General features: G+C 39.2%; 1 protein-coding gene across 1 annotated transcript in view; it reads right to left on the reverse strand.

Moving 5' to 3' along the window:
• CLDN15 (claudin 15) overlaps positions 1-18,821 on the reverse strand; it is a 27,746-nt gene continuing 8,925 nt past the window's right edge. The window contains exons 4-6 of the mRNA XM_074225390.1: positions 5,754-5,835; positions 5,248-5,361; positions 1-5,161 (exon numbers count right to left, since the gene is read on the reverse strand). Of these exons, the coding sequence (XP_074081491.1) occupies positions 5,032-5,161; positions 5,248-5,361; positions 5,754-5,835 (326 nt within the window). The 3' untranslated portion in view covers positions 1-5,031. The remainder of the gene's footprint in view (positions 5,162-5,247; positions 5,362-5,753; positions 5,836-18,821) is intronic.

The following is an 18,821-nucleotide window of genomic DNA, read 5'->3' on the forward strand; positions in this document are numbered from 1 at the left end:
CCTAGTATGACATTTGCATTGTCTCACCTGGCAGACCTTAATTAAGTCTGGTAATGTATTTGGTCATCTTTTGAACAGTGTACCTGCTACTTTGAGTGTCCTTGGTCAACAGAGGACTGTTCTTAGCTTGCAGTGAATGAGACAGGAGGCAGAGATGGTAAAGCACTCCAAATTTTATTAGGGTCACACAGCAGTTTATATCCTAGTCTACTTCCATACACATGGACAACTCATGCTACCAGCTTAAGCACCAATCATATTAAAGATCACACACTGGTTAGATCATTACACATTGGTTAAACATTCTTATGCATACTTCATTGCTCTTGCTATGATGCGATTCTTGATCAATGTCAGGAGATACAAAGGAATTGGGTCGTGCTGATCTTATGGAAAAGCAAAGGGGTTTGGGTCATGCTGGTCTCCTGAGAAACCGAGCCAGTATGTTTGCAAAACAAGAGGCCAAGAGGGTCTTTAAACCATTACCTTTGTCATTTCATAACTGTGGTCCTCAAGGATCCCTAACAATCTTTATAACCTTGTCTGGAAATAAGGGAACTTCTTCCAAATGTCCCAGGAGTTTATGTAAATTATTAGAATCACTGTCAGGTATTAAGTATAAAGACATTAGGTCAGGGATGAAAGTTAAGCCATTTTGACCCATAGTTATCTAAAATCTAAGCAGCTAAGCAAATGACATCTGCTACTGGTTACATGATCCTGTGAAAATTGAGATTCTTTAATTGCTCACAGTGCTAAGGGAATTTTAAGTAAAATTAAACATCTTGTGACATCAGGATATGATTTTCTATCATAACAGTTTCAGAAGAATAGCCTGTGGAATATCTTAAAATTGATTTAAAAGAACTATTTTCAGCTAACAATAAAAAATTAGTTTTCTAGTTATTCATTATCAAGGTCCACTGCTTAGAGTCATCCTTGCTTTTTTACCTTTTACATAAAGATTGGGGTCTGATCTACCTAGAGACTTAATCACTTATTATCTGCACCTGGGATCTTCTTTGATATCCAAAACAAGCACATCAATAACTTAAATATAAGTTCTGTCCCTTCTAACTGACCCTTGGTGGTACCAGCTTCTGAAATCCAGATAACAGAATTATATTTCTGAGATCATTTTTTCCTCTTTTTTTTTCTTCTCTCCCTATGTAAAAGAGAATGTGTTAGATCCCTCTTTGCTAGAGTATCTCCAACCCTCAGTCCACTGAGTTCGAGAAAATGTCAACTTGGCTAAGATAGAGTCAGTTCAGGGTGACTATTGCTTACACCAGTCTGGTCAGGATATTTTCCTGGGTAGTAGCAAATGTCTGGACATGTCCAGAAGCAGAATATATGTATGTGTATATATATATATATACACATACATATATTCTGGCCTGTACAACTTAGAGATAAGTGAACTGAGACTCATGTGAAATTAATGATGGTACCTGGATCGTAAAGATGCAATAACTGGGAACTGGGGCATTTTTTTTTAGGTTTTTGCAAGGCAAATGGGGTTAAGTGGCTTGCCCAAGGCCACACAGCTAGGTAACTATTAAGTGTCTGAGACCGGATTTGAACCCAGGTACTCCTGACTCCAGGGCCAGTGCTTTATCTACTGCACCACCTAGCCTCCCCTATGGGGCATTTGTTAAGGGAAACTGTGCTTATGAGTTAGTATGGACTTGCAAGGAAAGTGATGAAATGGCCATCTGCAAGAAAAATAATTTAAGGAACATCACTAGGTATATTAGCTATTCTTGGGGCTGGTCCAATGGCACAAAATCAGGAATTTATTTTGATCAATTTTGGAGCCAGGGAGATCCTTCTAAAGACATTGGTATAAAAACTTGCCAGTGGAAGGAGGTACTGCAATTTTGGACATGTACCTATTATCATGATGATTATATGGCCTATTTAAGAGGGCCCCTCAGAAGTAAGGAGGAACAGTCAGGAGTACCTGGGTTCAAATCCGGTCTCAGACACTTAATAGTTACCTAGCTGTGTGGCCTTGGGTAAGCCACTTAACCCTATTTGCCTTGCAAAAAAAAAAAAGAAGTAAGGAGGAACAGCACTAGAGGGACATTACTGGATTTGTAGGACTACTGCCTACACCTAGTTGCCCAAAGAGTTGGTCAGGGAGTTGTTATCTAGACTTAAGGTTCTACTACCTGGGCACAGGATGGGAGTTGGGGCTGAGTGGGATAAAGTCTGAGATTTCTTCAGCAGAATATTATAGATTGGAGAATAGTTAACTATATGTCCCTCCTCCCTTTACAAAGCAAACTCTGGGATACTGATGAAGAGTCAACTGACCCCAATTTATCTGTTGAAGTCCAGATGATCATTCAATTCCTGGGGTTGAAGAGATAATCTGGTTTCGATTTGAATTTTATGCTCTTTTCCCTAGATTAGTTTGCCAGTCTAGATTGTAAAACCACATTCCTCATTAACAAGGGTGGGTCAGTGGGGGGTGGGAATGGAGTTAGGATAAATTTGATTTGGGGGCCTTTTGCTTTTGCCTCAATCTCTGTAATTGATTGTGGCCCGTTCCTCAAGAAACCAATAAAGCTTTCTCTTCATACCTTGAGAGATCTCCAAAATTTATTTAAGTGGCATTTGTCCCACACAGGGCTATGGAACCCCAGTTTATATCCTGACTAAATTCTAAATTGCAATGGAAAAATTACCAATTAGACAGCTAGGGCCTTGTACTTACTGGTCTGGGAGTCGGGAGGACAGGAGGTTGAATCCAGTCTCAGAGACTTGACACTTACTAGGTGTTAATAAGCAAACTAGCATATTCTCCCTCAGTAGAGCAGAAGGAAAAGTTCAAGAGCCTGGGGCCACTGCAAACTTTCCCGCTACTATACCAATTAGTGGGAAGAAGAAATTGGCTCTAAATAGCAAAAGAAATAAGACTATGCTTATTGGAGTGTGGGAAGAATTAATCCATTGATTGACAACCTGCCCTATCCCAAGTTCCTTGATCTCTATTATATAACAAGACATGTACAAAGCTTCAGCAGACCACATGTGTTAGCTAATTCAGTTGCGTGGGTGTTTTGAGGATGCTGAAACTCCTTGATCTATTCTGCTGACTCAGCCCTGAAAAACTCAGCATTTTAGAAATGACAAAGCAATCCCCATATTGACTGTTAGTTCAGGAAGCCCTCAGTAAAGATTTTTTTTAAAAGACACAATAATATTGCCCTTGTCTCTCTTTCTCCTTTAATTCTCAGTTTGGGAAGAAGTGCTTCTATGATGGGTAGAAGGAGCTAGCCAGACTTGCCAAATAACATGGACCTGGAGGAAGTTGTTTGCACAGTCCAAGACCAAAGTGAAATGTAACAATGCTGTTCAGCAGTTCCACAAACTATTCCATGTTTCAATGTTTAAGCCTCAACCTTACAGCATGGTGATATTGTTGTTGTTCAGTCATTTCAGTTGTGTTTGACTTTTCATGATCCCATTCAGTTGTTTGGTTTGACTTGTCATTTCCTTCTCCAGCTCACTTTACAGATGTGGAAAGTGAGGCGAACAAGAATAAGTCCTTGCCCTGGGGTCACGCAGCTTAATAAATGTCTGAGACCAGATTTGAACTCAGGAAAATGTGGGAAAGAAATCAAGTGTTTTGCTTACACAAGGATGAGAAAGGGTATAGCCAGAATCTTATAGAAATCTGTAAGGATAATACATTACAAAAACCAGGATGCCTGGTCTTTGTGGCAACTCAAGAGATGCCAACCCGTTTAAAGAAAGGAGAGCATTAAGACAAAAGGAAAAGCTTAAATAACTTTTTTGCATAGGTTTAATGGGAGTCTGTACTATTGTCCCTTATCCCTGGAGAAGGAAGTAGCTGTTCTTGCTCATTAGTATAATGAGCAAAGTAGGGAAAATTCATGGTTGGGGGGTGGGGAGGGGTCGAATTAGGTTTGTGACCCCAGTCTATGATTGGCATAAAGGGACAGGAACAAAGCCTTTGAAAGTACATATAATGTGTGGGATAAAAATCCATTTTAAAAAAAATAGAGACTCAGGGCGGCTAGGTGGTGCAGTGAACAGAGCACCGGCCTTGGAGTCAGGAGGACCTGGGTTCAAATCTGACCTCAGACACTTAATAATTAACTAGCCATGTGGCCTTGGGCAAGCCACTGAACCCCATTGCCTTGAAAAATCTAAAAAAAAAAATAGAGACTCTTCTGAGCAAAAAAAAAAAGTTTATTTTGGCTTTTCTCCAGAAAAGGGTATAATCCAAGTTTCACAAAGGCAGTGAAGATCAAGGAGCTGCCCCAAATTGACAGTCAAGCAAGATTATATGGCTTAACATGATCCCCTCTTACTCCCTATTGTCCCTCTCTGTTGACTCATTGATTAGTCTTCAGAGTTACATTCTATTTGTGAAAATCTATCCCAGCAACAAAGAAAAGAATGAAAAGTTTTCATAAAATATTACCTCACCATCCAGAGACTGAGAATAACCATCAGGATTATAATTATTTTATTGAAGTAATGTAACGTGGAAAGCAAGGTCTAAGATACAATCTACTATCCTCCCATTCAGTACTTATCATCAAACAAGAGGAGTCTTATGAGCTTCTTTGGAATCAAGGTTTTTCTCATGGGAAAATGTCTACTAGTAAAAGTTATCTTATCAAAAGTTAGGAGAGTGAGCCACCAGTCTGGAATACAAGGGCCTTTCTTCTAGAAATAGTTTAAAAATAATATTTTGTTCTTTATTATTTCTTAACTCCAAGAGGACTTCACTAGGAATATTAACCCTGAAATGATTTTACTGGGAATATTCCACTCATATAACTTCTAGCATTTGGGGGTTTCAGGGCCCTTCTCCCACCCTGGGAGAGGTGTGCCATTTAGGATCACAGTATGGGCGGGATCTAGACATATGGTGGAATGCTTAGAGCTTGCTCAGAATTGAGGTGGAGTCAAAGTGCTGGGGGTGGAGCTCCTGCCCACTCCTCCTTTTTCCTCTAAGCTGGTTCAACAGAAGAGAGCAGATAAGTCTCTCTACACGTAGGCATTTTTCCCGTATTTGCCGAAGCTTGCTTCACTGTTGTTTGAAGCCCCTGGGGGCAAGCGAGAAGCAGGGCCCAGGGAGAGTAGAGTAGACAGGGGAGCCTTGTAGGGTAGTGGGATGCTGCAAGCAGGATGACAAGAGTCAGGCATTGAGGTCCTTTCCCCTCATCCACAGCTTCCCTCCCTGTGAGTCCTCTCCAGGCTCACCTGTTTGAGGGCTTCTCTGAAGAGCAGCAGCTGTGGCTACAGAGGCAGATACCCCCGAGGATACAGATCAGGGAGGCACTCCAGCCTAGGTACAGGGCAGGGCCCAGCTCATACCTGAGGGCAAGCACAGGGATGGAATGGTGAATGGATGGAGCACTGGGGCTAGTGCTGATGAGGGGAACTGAAAAGGGCAAGGGTCCTTACAGATGCATGGGATAGGTTCAGATTGAGGTGGGCAGGGCAGGACCTGAGATTTGAAGAGTGGAACAGGACTGAAAATTTGTTGCTGGGTATGGAACTTGGGGACAAATAGAACAAGAGGGGCGACTAGGTGGCACAGTGGATAGAGCACTGGCCCTGGAGTCAGGAGTACCTGGGTTCATATCCGGTCTCAGACACTTAATAATTACCTAGCTGTGTGGCCTTGGGCAAGCCACTTAACCCCGTTTGCCTTACAAAAAAAACTAAAAAAAAAATAGAACACAAGAGAGAATTCCCATACTTACTTGATCCCAGGATACAAGGGGTCAAAGAATTCTCGGGTGATATTAGAGGCATACCAGGAGATGGTCACCATCCCACAAATACCTAAGAAGGGAGGGAGGGAGAATTACACTGAACTTCCTCACTCCACCAAACACCTCCAGCCTCCCACACTTAACTCCCTGTGGAGGAAAAAGAACAAGAAAGAAAGGAACCAAGTTATAGGAGAGAAATGGGAAAAGAGAGAGAAGCTCTAAAGAGAACTATGCTTTCTGTGGTAGGGGAGAGGTTCAGGAAAAAAGTGGAGGCATGGGTCCTAAAACACTTTCATTTGCCAGAATTCTATATGAAAACTCAAAAACTATCCCATTACTCACAATGAAAGAAATTCTTCACTACATTTTTCTTACTTCAACTGGGGTATGAATGCAACAAGAAAAGCCTTTTATTCATCTTTGAGTCCCACAGCAGACAGGAGAACCTATCTCAAAGCCAAGATTTGGTTTCAAGTCTCACCTCTGATCCCATTACTGCAATAATAATAAAGAGTAATAACAATAATAAACAATAAACACTGTTCTGTATCAGGCACTTAGCTCATGTGCCTGGAGGTTACAAAAGGAGACAAAAGACAGCCCCTGACCTCAAGGGGTTTACAGTCTAATAGAGGAGACATGTGCAAATATAGACAAGCAACTATAGACAGAGATTTGGGAGAGCTTCCTGAAGAAGAGGGGATTTTAGCAGGAGCTTAAAGGAAGCCAGGGAGGTCGGTAGTCAGAGTGAAGGAGGGAAAGTGTTCTAAGACCCTCAGGGCACAGCCAGAGAGAATGCCTGGAGTCTAGAGAGGAAGTGATTTGTTTGTGGAATAGCCAATAGGCTAATCTCTGGATGAAAATCACCGAATTATTGCATTTGGCAAAAGAAGAATGCAAAGGTAGGAGGGGGCTGGGTTATGAAAGGTTTTGAATGCCAAACAGAGCATTTTGTATTTGCTCCTAGAGGCTATAAGAAGCCACAGAAATTTATTGGGGATGGGTTAGCAGGGAGTGGGGTGAATGGCTGTGTGAGCCATGATAAAGTTCTCTATACCAATAAATATCACAGGCCTAGTCCTGAGCAAATTGTGGGAATTGAATGAACCATACTGACCCCATCATGTGACTCAATTCTGGATCTACCTCAGTCCCCTTTCTATTCAATTATGGATCTAGTCCATTTTGATTTGTGAGAAAGCTTTATGGGAACTGTGAACTGTGAAAAAACTTCGGTGCATTGTTTGAACTAAGCTCTGTCCAACTGGGAAGCTATGCCCCCTCTCCCTATTGCTTAGAGACCCTTTACTAAAGACTTAGTTTATGCTGACCAGAAATCTGGTCAGATCCAAAGACTGTTGCAGACTCTTCTCACAATTATACTCTCAAGCAACCCTTGTCCTCCTTGAAAATTGGCCCCACACTGGTCAATCAGTTAGTTTTCCTTGTTCCTTTGATTGAATACAGACAGTTGGAGGGGATTGGGACACCTTTTTTTCTGATGTGGAAACTGCACCTGTTTGCCCTACCATGCCCCAAACTTCCTCATTTAGAAAATCCCTTAATCTTTCCTTCAATTAGAAATTAGATCACCTAGTTGTTAATGGATCTCTTTTAATGCATAAAAATCTGTCTCCTGTATTCAGAGTCCAGTGCCATGCTGAGGTGGCCTGGTTTAGATTTATTATACAGTTGGCATTCATTGCTTAATAAAGGGCAGAAGTTTGAACCTTTGTTTCCTCAGTTATTTCAGAATTCACCCATCACAGTCCCTATCCCTGATTCCCTCTTTTTCTTCACACATTAGATACTCCAGATTTTATTTTCTCTTCTCACTCCTATCACATTTATCTCCTATCCAATCAGCTGAGACCCTTGGATCTTTTTTTAAAAATTTATTTATTTGGTTTTTGCAAGGCAATGGGGTTAAGTTACTTGGCCAAGGTCACACAGCTAGGTTCTCCTGACTCCATGGCCAGTACTCTTTCTACTGTGCCACTTAGCTGCTCCCTAGGGCCTTGGAACTTACTTTAATCAGAAAATTTAGGAAAATTCTTTCTTTTCTCCTGGATCCCAGTGTCTGACAGGGTGGCCTTTTTCCTTTCCAAGGCCAAAACCTCTAATAGTAGCAAAGGCACTGAGCTAAACTCTGAGGATATAAAAAAGGCAAAAACCTCCCAAGGAATATGAGGTCAGTTTTCAGGAAGGACATATGGACTCCTAGAGATGTAGAATTGTGAGAAAACTATCAGTCTTTGGATCTGAGGGAGTCAATACGAAAACAATTTATGTACAAACAAGATATATACAGGATAAATTAGGGGTAGCTTCAGAGGGAGGAGATTTTTAACTGAAACATGAAGGAAGCCCATTGGGAGATGGAATGGAATGCTCTTAAGAATAACAAGGAGGCCAAAGTGTCCCATCGGTGGTTGCTGTTACAGTGCCAGACTAAATGGCTCAAGGGTTGGACATTCTGGCCCTTGTGTTTAACTTCTCCTTCTCTCTCATCCACAGTCAATTAGTTGCCAAATCTTGCTATTTCTATCTCTGCAATATCTCTAAAATTCACCCCCATCTGTCTACTCCTATAACCACCACTTTAGTTCATGCTCTCATCAGTGTGTCACTATGTATCACATAGAGTACATGGAGGGGATCAAATTGTAAGAAGACTGAAAATACAGAAAGGGAATATGTTCTTAAGGACTTTAAAGGCCAAACAAAGGATTTTATATTTAATCTTAAAGGTGATAGGAAGCCACTGGAGTTTACTGAATAGGAAGGTAACATGGTCAGATCTGAGTGTTAGGAAAATCAATTTCACAGCTTCAGTGGAGGGCAGATTAGAGTTTGGAGACTTAAGGAAGCTAGACCTGCCTCAGAAAGCTATATCAAGTCTGGGCATAAGGCTCTAAGGGCCTGCACTAGGGTTGTTGGAATGTGAGGGGAAATGTAACAAAGGTAGAGACAACAAGCTATGACAACCATGACTTCCCCTCCTATGTTCTCCAGCATATTACCCATTCAGTCATCCCCTCTTTCTCTCTAATCATATATCTCTCCTAGCTACCGTTGAATCAGTCAAATATTTATTCAGCACCTGCCAGGAATTGTACTAAGCACTGGGAACAGGAATGGGGGGTGGAGCCAAGATGGCAACAGGAGAGAACTGTCTCTTAGGTGAACTTCATCAAAACTTATAAACTAAGGACTCTAACTACATTTTGGAGAGACAGAATCCATAGAGGGACCCAGTGAGGCAGTTCTCCAGCCCAAGGTAACCTGGAAAATAGCAGAAAGACTCCACTCCACAGGGTTGGGGTTGGAGGATCAAAACACTCAATCTGAAGATGAGGAAGTACAAGCTCCTGCATCTAAAGACTCCAAGAAAAACAGAAATTGGGCTCAGGTTACAATAGAGCTCAAAAAAGACTTTGAAAATCAAGTGAGGGGAGATAGAAGAAAAATTGGGAAAAGAAATGAGAGATGCAGGAAAAACATGAAAAAGAGGCCAGCAGCTTACTCAAGGAGATCCAAAAAAAATGCTGAAGAAAATAACATGTTAAAAACCAGCATAGGTCAAATGGATAAAATAGTTCAAAAAGTTATTGAGGAGAGGAATGCTTTAAAAAGCAGAACTGGCCAGATGGAAAAAGAGGTAAGAAAGATCTCTGAGAAAAACAAGTCCTTCAGACAAAGAATGGAACTGAGGGAGGTTGCTGATTTTACGAGAAATCAGAACACAAGACTTCAAAACCAAAAGAATGAAAAATTAGAAGAAAATGTGAAACATCTCATTGAAAAAACAACAGATATGGAAAACAGATTTAGGAAAGATAATTTAAAAATTATTGGAATACCTGAAAGTCATGACCAGGAAAAGAGCCTTGACATAATTTTCAAAGAATTACTACAGGAAAATAGCCCTGCTATCTTAGAAGCAGAAGGCAAAATAGAAATGGAGAGAATCTACCGATTTCCCTGAGAAAGAGATCCAAGAAATAAAAAAAAAGCACTGGGAACACAAAAATGGGCAAAAGACAATCCCTGTCTTTCAACAGGCTAAAAAACTAAGGGAAGGGGGCAGCTAGGTGGCGCAGTGGATAAAGCACCGGCCCTGGAGTCAGGAGTACCTGGGTTCAAATCCAGTCTCAAACACTTAATAATTACCTAGCTGTGTGGCCTTGGACAAGCCACTTAACACCTTTTGCTTTGCAAAAAAAAAAAAAAAAACTAAGGGAAGAGAAAAGTAAACAAATATGAACAAACAAGCTATATATGGAATAAATAGGAAATAATTAAATGGTGGGGGAAAACCTGTCCTGTGGAAGATGGAATTTTAGATGGGACTTACAGGAAAGCAGGGAAGTCAAAAGGCAGAAATGAGGTGGCAATCAGAGAGATGCCAAGATTTGAGAGTTAGAAGTGTCTTGTTCTTAGAAGAGTGTGGAGATCAGAGTCATTGGATCAAAGAGAATGGGGCAGGGGTTATAAGAAGACTGGAAAGATAGGAGGGGGCTAGGATATGTTGAAAGCCAGCAAAGGGTTTTGTATTTGATTCTGCAATTTATTTTTTAATTTTGGTTCCTTTCCTGCTGTCTTCAAATATGCTCAAGTAGCCTCCATCCTTAAAGAAAAAAATTAGACAAAGCTCTCCTCAAGCTATCACCATATAGCTCTCCCATTTTTCCAATAACAGTTTATAAGAATCCATCTATCTAGAGCTATATAATAAAAATGACAATTCTACCAAAACTAAACTACCTGTTTAGTGCCCTACCAATCAAAATTCCAAAAAATTACTTTAATAAGTTAGAAAAAGATGTAAGTAAATTCATATGGAGAAATAAAAAGTCAAGAATTTCCAGGGATTTAATGAAAAAAAGTACAAAAGAAGGGGGCTTAACCCTACCTCATCTAAAATTATATTATAAAGCATCAGTCATCAAAACTGTCTGGTATTGGCTAAGAAATAGAGTGGTGGACCAGTAGAATAGACTAGGTACAATAGCAGGAAACTATAGTAATCTGCTGTTTGATAAACCCAAAGAGTCCAGCTATTAGAATAAAATACCAAGATTAAGATCCAAATGGATATAGGATTTAGACATAAAAAACAATACTATAAGCAAATTAGAAGATCAAGGACTAGTTTATCTGTCAGATCTATGGAAAGGGGAGCAGTTTATGACTAAGGAAGAGATGAAGAACATCACTAAACCAAACTAGATGATTTTGATTACATTAAATTAAAAAGCTTTTATACAGATAAAACCACTGTAACCAAGATCAAAAAAAAAAGTAGCAAATTGGGAAACAATCTTTACAACTAATGTTTCTGACAAAGGACTCATTTCTAAAATACACAGAGAACTGAGTCATATTTTCAAGTATATATATATATTTAGGTTTTTTTCAAAGGCAAATGGGGTTAACTGGCTTGCCCAAGACCACACAGCTAGATAATTATTAAGTGTCGGAGGCCTGATTTGAACTCTGATACTCCTGACTCCAGGACCAGTGCTGTCTCCACTGCACCACTTAGCCACCCCTTGAGTCATATTTAAAAAAAAGCCATTAACCAGCTGACAAATGGTCAAAGGATATGCAAAGGCAAATTTAAGATGAGATCAAAGCAATCCATAGCCATATGAAAAAATGCTCTAAATCATTAATTATTAGAGAAATGCAAATTAAAGCTTCTCTGAGGTACCACCTCACACCTCTCGGATTGGCCAATATGATCAGAAAGGATAACAATCATCGTTGGAAGGACTGTGGGAAATCTGGGACACTATTACATTATTAGTAGAGCTGTGAACTCATCCAACCTTTCTGGAGAGAAATTTGGAACTATGCCCAAAGGGCAACAAAAATGAGCATACCCTTTGATCCAGCAATACCACCGAGTCTATACCCTGAAGAGATGATGAAAAAAGGGTAAAAACATCACTTGTACAAAAATATTCAAAGCTGGCCTGTTTTTGGTGGCAAAGAATTGGAAATCAAGTAAATGTCCTTCAATTGGGGAATGGCTTAGCAAACTGTTATATATGTATGTGATGGAACACTTTTATTTTATTAGAAACCAGAAGGGATGGGAATTCAGGGAAGCCTGGAGGGATTTGCATGAACTGATGCTGAGTGAGATGAGCAGAACCAGAAAAACACTGTACACCCTAACAGCAACATGGGGGTGATGATCAACCTTGATGGACACACTTATTTCATCAGTGCAACAATCAGGGACAATTTGGGGCTGTCTGCAATGGAGAATACTATTTGTATCCAGATAAAGAACCGTGGAGTTTGAACAAAGTACAAGGAGTATTCCCTTTAATTTAGGGGAAAAACACCTGATATCTTATTGTCTGATCTTGTGATCTCTTATACTTCATGTTTCTTCATTAAGGATATGATTTCTCTCTCATCACACTCAATTTGGATCAATGTACAACATGGAAATAATGTAAAGACTGACAAATTGCTTTCTGTGGGGGTGGGGTGGGGGAAGGAAAGTAAGATTGGGGGAAAAACTGTAAAACTCAAAATAAATAAAATCTTTAACAAAAAAAAGAATTCATCTATCCTTTCATTTCCTCCATTTCCTTTTCTTTCACTCATCCCTCAATCCATCACTCAGCTGAAGCTACTCTCTCTAAATTTATCAGTATTCTCTTAACTGCCAGATCTAATGGTCTTTTCCCACTTCTCATACTGCTTGACCATTTAGCTGCATTTGACCCTGTTGACAACTTGCACCTCCTGGGTACTCTTGACTATAGAGTTTTTGTGAGATTTCTCTCTAGTTCTTTTCCTTCCAGTATGATTGATCTTGTTGTTTCCTTTGCTTGTTCATCATCCATCTGATAACTTTAGATATTCTCCAAGGCTTTGTCCTGGTCCCTTTTTATTTCTGCAGTCTCAGTGGTTTTCATCAGCTCCCATGGATTTAATTATTGTCTCTATGCAGATGACTCACAAAGCTATATATCTAGTCCAAGTCTCTCCCCTTAACTTAAGTCTCTATTTTTTTTTTTTGTGAACTTAAGTCTCACATCACCAACTATTATACATTTCAAACTGGATGTTACAGTCATCTCATACTCAACATGTACAAACCAGAACTCATAAATCTTTTTTCTCATGCCCATCCCTCTTACAAACTTTCCTATTTCTGATAAAGATACCACCAGCCTTCCCATTTCCCAGGTCATAACCTTGGTGCTATACTTTAACTCAGGGGTGGGGAAACTTTTTTTTTTAAACAAGGATCATTTGGATATTTATAACATCATTCACCTGCTTTTCTAATCAAACAATTAATTCACCACTAAAAAAGTTACTTAATTTATTGAATTTCAAATCCCATCTGTGGTTGCTGTTACAGTGACTAAATGGCCCAAGGGTTGGACATTCTGGCCCTTGTGTTTAACTTCTCCTTCTCCCTCATCCACATAGTCAATTAGTTGTCAAATCTTGCCATTCCTATCTCTGCAATATCTCTAAAATCCACCCCCCCATCTGTCTACTCCTATAGCCACCACCTTAGTTCATGCTCTCATCATTTCTACCCAATGATCTCCTACTTCCTCCTCAAGTCCCTTCTCTCTCCAGCCAACCTTCCATACAGTTACCAAATTAAAATTTCTTAAGTGAAGATCTGACTGTCACTCCCTTACAAACTCCAGTATTTCCCTATTGCCTGCAGGAAAAAACAAAAATGCCCCTGATTCACTTTTACAACCCTTAACAATTTGGCCCCAAACTATCTTTCCAGTTTCATATATATTATTCCCTTTCCCTAATTCTGCAATCCAGACAAACTGGGCTTATTGCTGTTCCTCATACATGACACTTCATCTCTTCTTGCCTCCTCTGGGTTTTTGTCATATTCCTTTTCCCTGGTTTTTTTTCTTACCTAATCATTTCTTTATTGTTTCTTTTCCTGATTCATCATCCATATCACAAAATATCCATTTTCAGATCAATTCTTCATTCCAACCACCTAGCTGCCCCTGCCCTTGTTAAGACACTATCATAGGGGTTTATGTCACCATGAAACTCTTTCTTCCCATGGCCCCAACTTGTTCTCAGTTCATCCAAATTCCACCAGGATTCTTCCTTCCCTATAGTGCTATCAAAAGGCATACACCCCCACTGCACACAGGGTCTTGACAATAAACTACTGTTACACTTTTTACGACAACAGAACTCTTCAGTATTTGCTTCCTCCCCTGCTTAGGAGGTAGGCTCTTTGAAAGCAAGATTTCTTTCACTTTTCTGATAGTGTTCTCAGGACTCTGTAGTGTTTGGCACATCCCCCATCCCTTGAAGGCACTGAAACCCATGGAATCCCTCTCTTCAAGTTACAAGTGCATGCTACCTTCACTATGATCTCCCTAAGTGCCCTGTACTTAACTTCTAGGTATTTATTTGTATTTGTTTTCTTTACATTCTTTCTATATTCTACTATATATGTACTCCTTATCACCCCCAATAGAATATAAGTTTCTTGAGAGACAATAATGTTCCATTCTTGACATTCCTATTCTCAAGGTTTAGTACCTGGAACAATAGACACTTAATAAGTACTTGTTGATTGATATACACTTTGCAAACCTACAAAAACCACACATCAACTATTTTCAGTTATGTATCTTAGATTAACTAGATTAAATTTTTAAAATTTGCAGGGCCTATGTCTGACTAAAATCTGTACCCTCCATAGTATCTCACAGTATCTCTTAACCTTAGTTAACAGATGCTTAATAAAAATGTTTGGTTTTTTTGCAAGGCAAATGGGGTTAAGTGGCTTGCCCAAGGCCACACAGCTAGGTAATTATTAAGTGTCTGAGACTGGATTTGAACTCAGGTACTCCTGACTCCAGGGCCGGTGCTCTGTCCACTATGCCACCTAGCTGCCCCTAAAAAATATGCTTTTAAAAAAAAAGAAAAAATATGCTCTGGGCCATTCTCAAACTTCATTTATCAATTCTATGAAGAAATATTCCAAACTTCTCTCATGTGACCTGCAATTTTCAAGTACCCATTGGACATCTCCACTTGGTTATTCTAATGTTAGCCTTAAACTGTACAAAACTGAACTTACTAATATATTACTTCTTTCATAAGTAAACTGTTTGATTGCTAGAAGGGAGCAGAAGAGAAAAGAATTGTATAGAGGGGAAGTTTTACTTAATAAATTTACTGACCACCAGAAGTCTTTTATTTGAACTACTGGAAAGAATGAAAAAGTCTGCTGTGAAGAAGCCAGAAGAGAATAAGCATCTAATAGGAAAACTTCAGCTGTTGTGCTGAGGGTTTGCTGAAGGGAGGAATTACTTTGCTAATGGCTGGAACTCATTAGAAGAAAACTGAATTCTTCTATTTGAATTTAGTGACTTCATAGGCCATCTCTGACCTAAGCTAAGACAAGGGAGACCATTCAAAGGTGCCTGTTCTTACTGTCCTTTCTGGTTTGAAAAATAGGGGAGGGGGCTGCTAGGTGGCGCAGTGGACAGAGCACCGGCCCTGGAGTCAGGAGTACCTGGGTTCAAATCAGGCCTCAGACACTTAAAGTTACCTAGTTGTGTGACTTTGGGCAAGCCACTTAACCCCATTACCTTTCAAAAACCTAAAAAAAAAAAAAAAAGATAGGGGAAAAGACAATTTTTTAACATTGTTTTTTGTGTAAGAAACTTGTCTGAGAAGTGATTGGACAAAAACAGAATTCTGTTGAGTAAAGAAGTAGTTAAGTTTATCTGTATTGCCAAAAAAAATTAAATTAAGGAGCATGGCAAATTCTCTGGCTTAAAGTAATTGCTTACAATGGTAAAAGACTTTCTTGGAGTCCTATTATGGGTAGCTGTTAGCTTTATCAGTTCAAGATCATAAGAGTGAATTTGTTTAGAAAAGAGCTATGAGGACCAGAAGGGAGAAAACTAGCAGAGAATAATTTCATGTGGTAGGCATCGTTCCTGAACCTCCTAAGGACATCAAGACCTACAGGGCAGATTCCTGAGTTGTTCACAAGTACATTCCCTTGTTAGATTTCTATAATGCACATACTACTTACTCCATGGGTGCTGTGTGCATTGGTGAGAGAATGTAGCCCAGGTTTACAGGTGGATTGTAATATATTATTTCTGAATTTACTTTATATTGAGTAACTATAATGTTAATGATTCTTCTTGCTTTTTGTCTTATCGTTAAGCAAATATTTACGTGTCAATGGTGTCATGGTGGCCCATTTCTTATAAATGGAAAGAACACTGGTTTAGGTGCTACAGTGCTAAGTAGTAAAAATATATTCCCCATGGGGCGGCTAGGTGGCGTAGTGGATAGAGCACCGGCCTTGGAGTCAGGAGTACCTGGGTTCAAATCCGGTCTCAGACACTTAATAATTACCTAGCTGTGTGGCCTTGGGCAAGCCACTTAACCCCGTTTGCCTTGCAAAAACCTAAAAAAAAAAAAAAAAATATATATATATTCCCCCACCTTCCCCAATAAGATTACCTTGGAGACTTGAGAGAATTTATCATAACCACATTATGGTAAGGTAATCTCTTTCTGGTAACCTCAGATCTGCTGGCAAGAGAGCAGAATAGTGTGAGGGAGGCAGTCCAGGAGCCTACTTTTCTCCCAAAACTTGAATTTCCCCCTAACTTTTCAATATATGCTAATAGTATCATATTCCAAGTTGTCCAGTTCAAAAGTTTAAAGTTATCTTCAAATATAAACTTCTCTGTCAGGCATTCAAAGTTTTTTTCAATCTGATTTCAGTTTATCTTTCTAGACATTACACATATCCCTTCATTTTGGCTTCCAGTCAAAATGCCTGACTTGCTGTTTCCACTTTTTATCTCCATGCTTTTGTACACACTATTCAATACACACCCTCCTCACCTCTCTTAGAATTCCTCTTTTTAAGACAGCTCATGGCCTTCTCTCTTGGCAACACTTTCCTAATCTTCCTAGTTGCTACTGCTCTGTCCTTCCCTAAATAATACATAGGGGCAGCTAGGTGGCACAGTGGATACAGTGCTGGCCCTGGAATCAGGAGGACATGAGTTCAAATCCAGCCTCAGACACTTAACAGTTGCCTAGCTATATGACCTTGGGCATGTCACTTAACCACATTGCCTTACAAAAAAAATCCCTCAAAATAATAATAATAATAATAATACATATTTATTTGCTTATATATTATATCTCCCCAGAAGAGTATGAACTCATTTAAGACAGTATTCTTTTTTCCTCTCTGTATTCTCAGCAGCACTGTCTAGTCAGCTTCCAAGTTGTTTTTTCTCCCTATGAAATTCAATTCCTTTTGTTTTCCATTTCTACTACACCACTGATGTTCAGGTGCTCATTTTGTTTATTCAATTCAACAAACATTTAATGAAGCACCTACTGAGTAAAAGGAGGTAGGCATTAGGGAATACAAAGACAAAAACAGTCCCCTGTCCTCAAGGAAACTAAATTGAGGACATTCTCTGACATGTGGAAGCAGATAAATACAAAATAATTTTAGGAAGGAAAGTTAGTAACTGAGGAATCAATGAAGTCCTCTTGTGTGACAGACTGTCTCTTTAAAGCCCCTTTCATAAGGAGCTCTTAATGACGAAAAGAAAAAAATGTTTTTGTGCAAAGAAAGAGATTTATATTGACATCAAATGATATGGAATATTGCCACTATTATGGATGAACATTTTAGGTCTAATGAGCAGAAGGATCTTCATTTTAAAATAACTGCTAAAATATGTCTATGAAGAAACATAGCTTTCAAATGTGATTTGGGCAGTTTAGGAGAGAAAAGTTTTGTGTTATAGATTTGATCACTTTGTTAACAATGAAGTGTGATGCCTTACTTGTGTGAGAACAGTTTAATGTCAAAGAGGCAGATCTTTTATATAGATTAAAAAAAAAATTTAGGAAATATAAGTATGAACAAACAGATTCAAGAGCACCAAAAAGGTAGATTGCCTTGTTGGAGGTTTTGAAGGATATTCTCTAATTTGCATGTGTATATTTACATATGAGACACTATGAAAATGAGATATCAAGAAAATGATTTTTTTAAAGTCTTAATTTAATAGAGGAAATTGAGGGAGTCTTTAAGCAAAAAGTAAGCCCCTGAGAAGGTTCTCATTTAAAAGCCATTCAAGACAGCCAAAGAGGGCAAAACTTATAATAGCAGTAATCACAGGGGAAGGATAACCAGAAAAGTTGCTCCTCCAGAGCTGGAGCTGAAACAAACAGCTGAGGCTTCAGCTGACTGACTCCTGATTAACCTGAGGAGTGATGTTTTTAAAAGCTTTGAGCTACAGTGACAGCCTATAGCCCTTCAGTGCCACATAGAACTAGAGAGTGTGAAGCTTTTTCATAAGGCTTGTTTTCTAGTTCCACCTCTAACTTTAGAAAGAAAAGCAGAGAGGATTTTGAAAGTTATGAAAAATTCTGGTGGGATTCAGTAAAAGAATGAATCTGAAGCATGGCTGTGAACTCTTTTCTGATTGGACAGGGTAGCATCTAGGTGGGTGGATAACTGATAGGATTGATATATAGCCAGCCTAGTGATAAGCTCTATCAGCTGGCTTAGAGAAACTATTATTCATTTTCACAGTTACCCTTTCTAAATGTCCTTTTAAAAATAGCTGTTAACTGTGATAGATTATAAAATCTATGTTCAAATAGATAGTAGTGTGTGTGTGCCTTGTAATGTGCTTTACTTATGGGTTTGCTTTAACAGATTAGTATTTGTTGTGAAGATAAAAACTGATGGGGGGCAAGGCTCAAGAGTTAAAAGTTTTGATTAGGGGAAGACTCTATTACCCTATGACCCTGAGAGGGTTTGGTTGAAACCATGTGGGAACTGAGACCTGCTACTGTGAGAGAAGATTCAGGTGAGCAAAATTCAGAAACAGCCCAGATGGGTATGATGCCCTAAGTATGACATAGAAGGAAAATTTATATTCCACAGCACCTGTAGTTACCAGATCACAATGTAACATATTAATTAATTAATTATACTGTGGAGTATTACATGCA

Source organism: Macrotis lagotis, chromosome 2, assembly GCF_037893015.1.
Source record: "Macrotis lagotis isolate mMagLag1 chromosome 2, bilby.v1.9.chrom.fasta, whole genome shotgun sequence".
In the NCBI taxonomy this organism is placed as follows: Eukaryota; Metazoa; Chordata; class Mammalia; order Peramelemorphia; family Peramelidae; genus Macrotis; species Macrotis lagotis.